General features: G+C 23.5%; 1 protein-coding gene across 2 annotated transcripts; it reads left to right on the forward strand.

The window, feature by feature from the left end:
* Window positions 1-185: 185 nt before the first annotated feature.
* LOC129614880 (OTU domain-containing protein 7B-like) lies at window positions 186-8,993 on the forward strand. 2 transcript variants are annotated; one of them, XM_055529862.1, is made up of 6 exons: window positions 186-367; window positions 3,066-3,640; window positions 3,798-4,043; window positions 4,222-4,563; window positions 4,624-5,892; window positions 5,946-8,993. In XM_055529862.1, exons 2-6 carry the CDS (start codon window positions 3,520-3,522, stop codon window positions 6,971-6,973), a joined length of 3,006 nt encoding a protein of 1,001 aa, XP_055385837.1. In that variant the 5' UTR covers window positions 186-367; window positions 3,066-3,519; the 3' UTR covers window positions 6,974-8,993. The 2 variants fall into 2 exon arrangements, with proteins under 2 accessions (XP_055385837.1, XP_055385884.1); XM_055529909.1 differs by lacking the exon at window positions 186-367 and adding an exon at window positions 1,157-1,342.
* The last annotated feature ends 475 nt before the right edge of the window (window positions 8,994-9,468 follow it).

Here is a 9,468-nt window from a genome sequence, read left to right on the forward strand (position 1 = left end):
ACAATAAAGTTTTATAAACCCAATTAACAAAATTTGAAAAAATTGAGGTTGGCGTCTAAGATAAAAATTTATAGTGTTATCTCATTTTAAACAATTTTCTCACAATAGTATATCATATTAATCAAAAATTTTAAATGTCAAAATGTCAGACCCAAACCCAAATAAAAATATCACAAGTCAAATTAGACAGACGTTTCGTTCATAGAATGAAATAAGGAAAAAATTTATTGTTCCTTGGAAAGATAATTTTTATTGTTTATTAAAAGAAAACCAAAAAATAAAAAAAAAAAATAGAAACGAAAGAAAACCAATAAAAAAATTTTATTCAATAAATGAATTTTTTAATTAACAACATAATTTCTTCCGAGTAAGTACAATAAATTAAATAAAAATCAATTTTTATATTTTAAGCAACAAAAAAAAATACTTTTGTGAAGTGTGGTGCTTGATTTTAAATAAAAGTACGTACCTTACCCTACCCAACCTACCCTCGACAACCTATTTACTAAAAAATACTGCAAAAAGAAAAACAATTTTACAAAAAAAAAAAAAACAAAAAAAAAAATTTCCCCATATTTAGATATTTAAATTTTTTTAAATTTAAAATATTTTTTTAATTATTGAAGGTCAAAAAATTATCGCCATTTATAATTTTTTTTTATTAAAATTCCTGTACATACAAACTCAGTAAAAGTGTATTATTAATTTTTTTTTTTTTGTTAATTAATGTTGTGTTATTTCACAAAATTTTCAACAAAATGAGCAACAAACCAGCAAAATAAAAAAAGCATAAAAGGAAATTTTGATTTTCTAAATATAGATTTTTTCAAAAATACTTTCTTTATACATGCTTACATATATGTTAATAAAATAAAAATTTCAATTTTTAATACCTACTTATTTTGAAAGTTTTGATTTTCTTATATTTAATGTTATTTTTATACATACATATGTACAGACCATATAAATAGGTACATATCCATCTAATTATTTTAAATAATGTATATTTTGTACATATTCATGTATATATGTATGTATATATGGATTTATATTTACGTTGCTCATCTTTTTTTAATATTCTTTTTATATTATAAAAGAATCATAATAACGTCGCAATTGATGCAAAATAAAATAAAAGGTGTATATACATATGTACATAAATACAAATGCATGTATTAATAATCTATATACATAAATACGTGTATTACCCACATATACCTACATACATATATTATTTTCATTATTTTGTATTATTTTACTAAAAACAAAATATTGTAGTTTTTTTTCAAGAATTTATTTTAGTAAATTGGTTGAGCATTGTTCAGGAAATTTTATAAACCAAGTAAGTAGGTAACTACATAATCTGTGCTAATTCAAATGAAAATTAGTACAAAATTCTTTTATAATTTGTGCTAACAAAGCAATTGAAAATACATACAATTTAATAAGGCGTAATCAGATCCAAAACAAGACGACATTTTCAATTTTTCAAATAAAATAATATAACTATAAGTAAAAATTCACGAATAGTTTCACTATTTAATAAGAATTATTATATATAAACGCTTAGAATACATATGTACATACTTATTAAACATAGTTACGTACCTAGGTATAGGAATAAGCTATTTACCTACCAACCCACCTACTAGTTTACATAATCATATAAAAATTTATAAATAGAGATTAAAATTAAAATTTTTTTAACTGACTATCTATCCCCTTACATCTCTATATATTTTGTTTAAAATTCTAAAATTTTGTCTTGCTTTTATAATTTGAATATTTATATAGTTTTTTTTTCTAAATGTTTAATACAAAAACTATAAACTATTGCTCATTTAGAATTTTAGTCAATTTGAATTTGTTTTCTATAGAAAACGTACTTTTAGTTGGATACTTACTTAAGTACATACATACATATTATATAAAAGATTTATAATAAGCTTTTTTTGTATTTTGATTTTCTTTTGTTTATGGTTATTCAATATTGTCGAAATTTTTTTATTTGTTTATTATTGTTTTTATTTAAATACTTAACAAAAGTTTATAATTCTTTTTTGTTATTATTTTTGAGAGAATGAACTTGTATATACGAGTATGTACATATATTTATTCCTTCACGCTTTTCGCGTTGATGTTCTTTGGTTTTACTTGTTATTTTGATTAGGTAGAGTACTTACTATATTTACTCATCTATACTTTAAAAACAAATGGATATAATTATATTATATTTCATAATGTATATACAATATTGTTTATGACGTCCTTGGCTTTTAACTACATGTATACGAGCACTAAAATTACGTTTTTATTATTTCTTTTTCTTATACATTTTATCTATTATTATAATTATAATGTGATGATGACTATATTTATTATTACTCATCGATTAACATGCTATAGGTACTATCGTATAATAATATTTGCGGCAGATTACCTGCTATGCTACTAATATTATTCACTTGATAATTGTGGAATTTTATAATTATATTATTTTTGTTATTACTATTTTTTGTGAGTTTCGGGGAAAATTCAATTTAAAGATAATTTAGAACATTCTAATTCGCAAAATTTGAATTGATTGCTACTCAGTGTTTTAAAATCTAATGTTTTTACTATGTTGACAAAATCTACAATAAATTTACAATTAAATATTACTTATATACTTAATTTATTTTTAATTAATTGAAGTAATTATTAATCATAATTCACTTAAATATATGAATTTAAAAAACAAATTATTGTAAACCTAAAATTAACATCGAAACTAATTATTGCAAAAGAAGATAAATTGGTAAAATTATTTGAATTAAATTTTCTAAAGATGTGTGTAAAAGTAATTTTTATGTATATTTTAAGTAGACAAAAGCACTAAAAACACATAAATTTTTATAAAATAACATTTTTTAGGGGTTTATTGGAACTTGTTATTAAAATTTTGCATATAAATTTTTGTGTTTGATAAAATTGGTTTTTATGTGGTATACCTACTTTCCTTTTTCATATCAAAATTTTTTAAGTGATTTAATAATTTCCTTTTTATTATTTTTTTCTAATTTTAGTGTAAATATATTATCAATGACTTATAGCGAAACACATATTTTTCTTCCATTTGTGGCATTCAAGAACACTAAAATTACAAAACATCACCAACAATATTTAGCATCACATCATCAGTTACCATATTATAATAAATAATTATTGACGAATATATTACATAATAATGCTTAGATTATAAACTCAGTTTACTAATATATCACTTAAAATAATTATAATTTTAAATTAAGAAATTTAATAATTCTAATCAACAATTCTAAAAGATCTAAATACTCAGTAGATATAATACTAAAACTTTTAACCCATCACATGCTCTTTTTATTTATTTTTTTTTTATAACCATACATGTAAGGGTCTTAATTTTTATTATTTTCTTTGAAAATCGCTTTATTTATTTAATAAATTCATTTTCATCATTATCATTCATTAATATATACATAAAATCACATTTAACAAATCATGAACGAATCAAGACTCATATCAGAATTTATGTCATTAACTGGAGCAAATCCAAATGATGCAATGCAATGTCTTAGAGCTTGGGATTGGGATTTAAAAAGAGCAATTACAGACTATAATGGTAAGAGTTTTATGTTATAATTGAACTGCAATTATTATATAAAAATAAGTCTAAAATTTGATTATTAAAACAAAAATAAGTGATTATTATTATATACAACAAATATGAACACAAATTTTTTTTTTGTTTTTCTTTTTTGGTTATTTAATTTCTAAAGATACTTGTCATTTTGATTATCGAACAACAGCATCTGATCTTGACAATTTCAGAGATGATAGCAGCCGAAATTTAATTGATTTAAATAATGACTGTAATAATAGCACAAGTGATAATAATAAACCAAATAAAATTGTAATTTTACCACAATCATCACTAATACCGTCAATTGGAACGCAATCACAAACTTCAGGAATAGAAAAGCGTCCAATTTTGTCAAAAACTGATTCAATTGACGTTGTGGATTGTAAGTTGTTAAAATTTACTATTTAATAAAATTAAAAAGTTAATGTTTTTTTCCAAAAATAGAAAATTCAGAGATTATAAATCAATGTAGAGAAAATTTATATAACTGTTATATAAAAATATAATCACGTTTGCTAAATAAAAATATTGATTGGAAAAAAAATATTTACAATTTTTAGGTCGAAAGCTCTCTCGTGGTATATCACGTGCAACAGATAATATAAATCTGGTTTCAAAAGCTCGTACTGAAATAGCAATGGATTTTCGTGGTAATAATAGTAATAATAGTCATTTGAAAAAGAATCAAAATTTGGAACAACAAATATCCAATAATTCTTTGGACACACCTGATTTTACGTTTATATTACCAAATATTTATAATTATAAGGACTCGTTTCGAGTATTTTTAGAAAAAGATCTTATTGAATGCTCTACTTTGCAAGCTTTAGAACAGTCACATCGCCTTAATTGGTGGGTTGATCATGGTTTATGCAGAAAATTATGGCCATTAGCAACTACAGGTTTAATTTTAAATTGATAATTCTTTTTTATAAAATGCTAAATTATAAAAAATTTTTAAGGTGATGGAAATTGTTTGTTACATGCTGCGTCTTTAGGAATGTGGGGTTTTCATGATAGAAAATTAACATTAAGAAAGGCTTTACATGGTATATTATCGAATGGCAAATGTCGTGATGCATTATGGCGAAGATGGCGTTTCCAACAAACTCGTTTAAACAGGCGAGCTGGATTTGTTTATTCTGAAATAGAGTGGGCAAAAGAATGGGATGAACTAATATCTATGTCATCGCCAGAGCCGCGTAATAGTATCAATGTACGTAGACGTTTTTCTACTTCAACTGATCGTCATAGTTTAATAAGTTCAGAATCTATTGATGATTCGGCAACATATGAATCTCTTGAGGAAATACATATACTAGCTTTAGCACATGTCTTACGTAGGACAATAATTGTCATATCGGATACAGTATTGAAGGATTTGAATGGCGAAGCTATGGCTCCAATAACATTCGGTGGTGTTTATTTGCCTTTTGAAATAAATTCAACTGAATGTAATCGAGGCCCTTTATTATTGGCATATGATATGGCTCATTTTTCTGCGTTAGTTCCGATGGAAACAGGGTCAGAGTATCCGCCAGCTCTCATTCCTTTAGTTGACTATGAAAATGTTTTATTACCAGTGCAGTTTTGCATTGATCCAGGTGAAAATTTTAATTGGACAGAATATGATGGCGCTGAAGGAAATTGGGCTCTTAGTGAAAGAGAGCAAATGGCATTGCTAAAGGAATACTTAGATATTGTGTACGCAACTAACTCCACTACTCCAGATGAAGATGTTTTCGAAGATTTAACGGATGATGAATATGAAAAAAAATTTGTTGAATCTGAAATTGTAATACCCCAACAACAGCATCATCCGTCAAACCAATATAATTTGGTTGCAGATGAGCCTCACCAGAGCAAAAGCAAAGCAGCAAAACAGCTGCAAAGCGTTGCAAAACAATTTGGTAGCATTGGAAAAAGTATGAGTAAGAAAATCAAAAAGAACATTGGTTCAATTACAAAAATCGGAAACAAAAGTAACGGTGGCAATAAATTGAAAAACACGTTGTCGTCAGGAAGTTCAACACAAAGTTTTACATGTACGCGTCTTTTGTGTGCCAAATTAAGAATAAAACGTCATGAATATCAAGAAGAAATGATACGAAACTACTTAGAATGTGCCCGAACAAGATATTTGGATTTGGAAAAAAATCGAGATAAAATTGGTAGTGCGGAATTGGATAGGCAACAGTTGGAAATGTTACAACTTTCTGAACCAGACATCGGTAATTTAAATTGTAATAATTATTTCTAATTACTGGAATTTTTAATTTTGCAGGAGTTGTTTACTGTGTAAATATTGGCTGCAATAATTTTGCAAATTCAGAAACAAGTTACTTATGTTATGAATGCTACGAAAAACAAAAACAGCGGGAGTCTAATTCAACATATTTATCAATGGCACCACGTTATGGTACAGGAAAATCTAAATTTTATACTCAAGCTGATATGCAGGCCCATGAAAGTATTAAAAATTTACCACCTGCAAAACGTTTAAATGACTTAGATCAGACATTATACTTATCAAATTCAACTTTTTTCAATGATAATAATTTATTAAAAAGTGGTGGTAGTAGCAGCAATAGTAGCACAAATAGTTGTACTTCATTATCAAATTCTGCTAACAATGCAAGTGGTGTAAATTCATTAAATAATGTTAATAACAGTCCTAATTTAACGCCAGCAACTTCATCAACTGGTAACAATCTAGTCAATCGTGAATCTTCAAACCGTTATGGTTATAGTCCAACTGTTCGTTTAATTGATGAAGAACAAGAAGAATTTAATAAACCAACTGGTACAGTATCAGTTTTTAGTCCTGGTAATACAATTTCAACATCAAATCTTAATGGTAATAATGGTAATAATAATAACACCAGCAATAATACTAACATTTGCAACATTAACCATTCATTTAAAAACAATGTTAATAATAATACGAATCATGCTCCAGTAACAAGAATTATTAAAATAGAACTTGAAGGAGAGCCACAACCAATTTTAACTTCCAATCGAAATCATCTAACAACAACTGAATTCGATACAAAGCCATGTAAAACATTGGGTTGTAATTTTTATGGTACATTAAGCACAAATTTTTATTGTTCAAAATGTTATCAACAAATGATTAAAAATAAAAATGATACATTAATTGATTTATCATCACCTTTGCCTCAGTCAGCTACTGCAACATCAAATAATATTATTAAAACAACAACAACAACTTCAGCTAAACCGACAACAATTTATCCGACTGCAACAGCTACAATTACTAAAACAGGTAATAAAATAATGTCTGATATATAAATTTTTTCTTAGGATTAATAAAAAAAAAGAAAAAGTATAAGGTTTATATTAATATATAAAAGAAAAAATAAAATGTGAGGAAATAGAATTTAGAAATTTAATACATATTACAATTTAAATATGTATAAATAGATATTATATTTGTATTTACAAAAATGCAAAAAAAAAAACATTAATTTATAATTATTCTTAACAAAAAAAAAAACTCAAAAAAAAAAAAAATATTAAAAAAAATCAAAAATTTATTACACATGATTTAATTAAGAGAAGGTTAAGAGGAATTGGTATAAAAACTATAAAATGAAAAAGAAATTCAATTCTAAATTCAAAAATTTAATTATCCGTATTTCTTGATAAAAATAAATTATTCAGTAAAAATAATACAAATAAAAATTTTATATTTAAATTATTATTAAACCTATGTATTCTGCTGAACTAATAAAATTCAATAAAACAAAAACAACAGTTCGGACTGAAATTTTCTAATAGTAACTTGATTTTTTTAATTAAAGTTGAAATTTTAAAATAATATTGCTTTTAATAACTAAATAAGAAATGTAACTTTAATATAAAAAAACAAAAATTAAAATTAAATGGAATTCATCATTAACATGTCCTTAAAAAATCCCAACTACTCTATTAATGTAATTTTAAATTTTCTTTTAGTAAACCTCTGTGATAAAAATATACTTAAATTAATTAATTATTTTGTTGAAACTTCATTTGTTGTTATAATTGGAAAATTTATTTCTTCAAAATAATCATAATATTTTTTTTATTGTTCCGTCCAAAAAAACAAAGTTATTTAATACTGTTGTTAAAGAATGAAAAAAAAAATTATATTGCTCATATATTATATTAAAATTACCATAAAATATAGTAAATAATAGAAATATATAAATGGGAAATGATGAATAAAATTTAAAGCTTTGTTACTCATTATACAACCACATTTAATAATGCTTTTATAAAAAAATATTAAATGAAATGACACTGTCAAATATAGGCTTCTTGTATTTGAATCTAGCCTATAATCTTTAATTTTTTTAGTTCTTTATTAATATAAAATTATTTATTTAAAGGAAGAAGATGAAATGTTCTTTAAGAAGATAACAGATGAAATGTTTTTCAATGGTCAGATACAATATTTTACCAAGATTAAAATTAATCATTTAATTAACATATATAATAAAGAATTAAACTACATATAAATAAAATGAAGTCAAAAAAATGAATTGAATTGAAAATTTCTTTCATTTTAATTTTTTGTCTCTATACCAATATCTCTTGCTATTGAATCGTTTCAAATATTAAGATAAGACAACACATAAAAAATGCTTTCATAAAAAAATTTTAATTTAAAAAAAACAATTATGATTGTATTAAAAGAAAAACCAGAATGAAAATAGGATAAAAATATAAGAATGTTTTGAAATTTCACACATCATATTTATATATTTTTTAATATCACATACTTATAAAACAACAATTTACATAAGCAATTTTTACCTTTATTACTCTCCTTTTATTTATTTTCCTAGCCATTTTATTTATTTAGCATCTTATTTAGTTATTTTATCCTAAAACTACTAATTATTTCACTATTTTTAATTTTTAATACATATTCAATTCTTACAATTTCGGAATTTTTAAGTCCAATACTTAAAACCTCAAAAATTTATTAATAATATTTCATCGTCTTAAATGATGCTTCCTAAAATGCACAGTTTTTACAGGAATGAATGCATACATAACAAAAAGTTAAAACAATTTTTGAGGTGATTATTACTTGACATACATATATTTTAATTTGTATTTAGATAAAAATATTCAATTGTTTAGAATGATAAAAATTTAATTTCAATAAATCTCCGTATTTAAATAAGCATCTTTCAAACAAAATTAAATAATTTAATTAAAAGTTTTTATTTTCGGAGAAATTATAATTAAAAAATGTCTCGAAATTATTATATTTTAAAAATTATGAACCAAAATATAACTAATTTCCATAAATCTTTATGTTTCTTTATAAAGGTGAAAATTTTTTTTTATTTTTAAAATAAAAATCACCTCAATAAATATTAGAAAAATAATTTTTTTCATAAATATATAAAGAAGAATGATTAAATAACGAAAATCTTGTACTTGACTAAACTTAAGGGCTTTGTCAAAAATCTTCTTCAGTATTATTTTTAATTCAACTTTTGTACTTCGAATTAATTATAAATTGTAATAGAATTGTTTTCTGATATGTAGAGTCAATCAAATTTTTATTCTTAGCTTATAAGTTTTCTACATTTTTCCTTTTACCATATAATTTGCCTTTTAACCTACGTATAACTTGATGATTACAAGTATATTTTATTTATATTTCTCCTCTGATGAACTTTATGACTAAATATTTTGTTTATTTATCAAAATTAATTGCTTTTGAATTATTTTCTGTAAGAAAAATATTATATTCTTAAAACTTGCTAGATTCTGAAAATTTAATA

Source organism: Condylostylus longicornis, unplaced genomic scaffold (genome assembly GCF_029603195.1).
Source record: "Condylostylus longicornis isolate FDR11 unplaced genomic scaffold, ASM2960319v2 ptg000001l, whole genome shotgun sequence".
NCBI lineage: Eukaryota > Metazoa > Arthropoda > Insecta > Diptera > Dolichopodidae > Condylostylus > Condylostylus longicornis.

Bases quoted from the DNA above. Each gene is read 5' to 3' on its own strand.
- LOC129614880 (XM_055529862.1), top strand. From the start codon at position 3,520: ATGAACGAATCAAGACTCATATCAGAATTTATGTCATTAACTGGAGCA. The intron at 4,564-4,623 runs GTTTAATTTTAA...AAAATTTTTAAG, and splicing joins ATGGCCATTAGCAACTACAG to GTGATGGAAATTGTTTGTTA. The intron at 5,893-5,945 runs GTAATTTAAATT...TTAATTTTGCAG, and splicing joins ACTTTCTGAACCAGACATCG to GAGTTGTTTACTGTGTAAAT.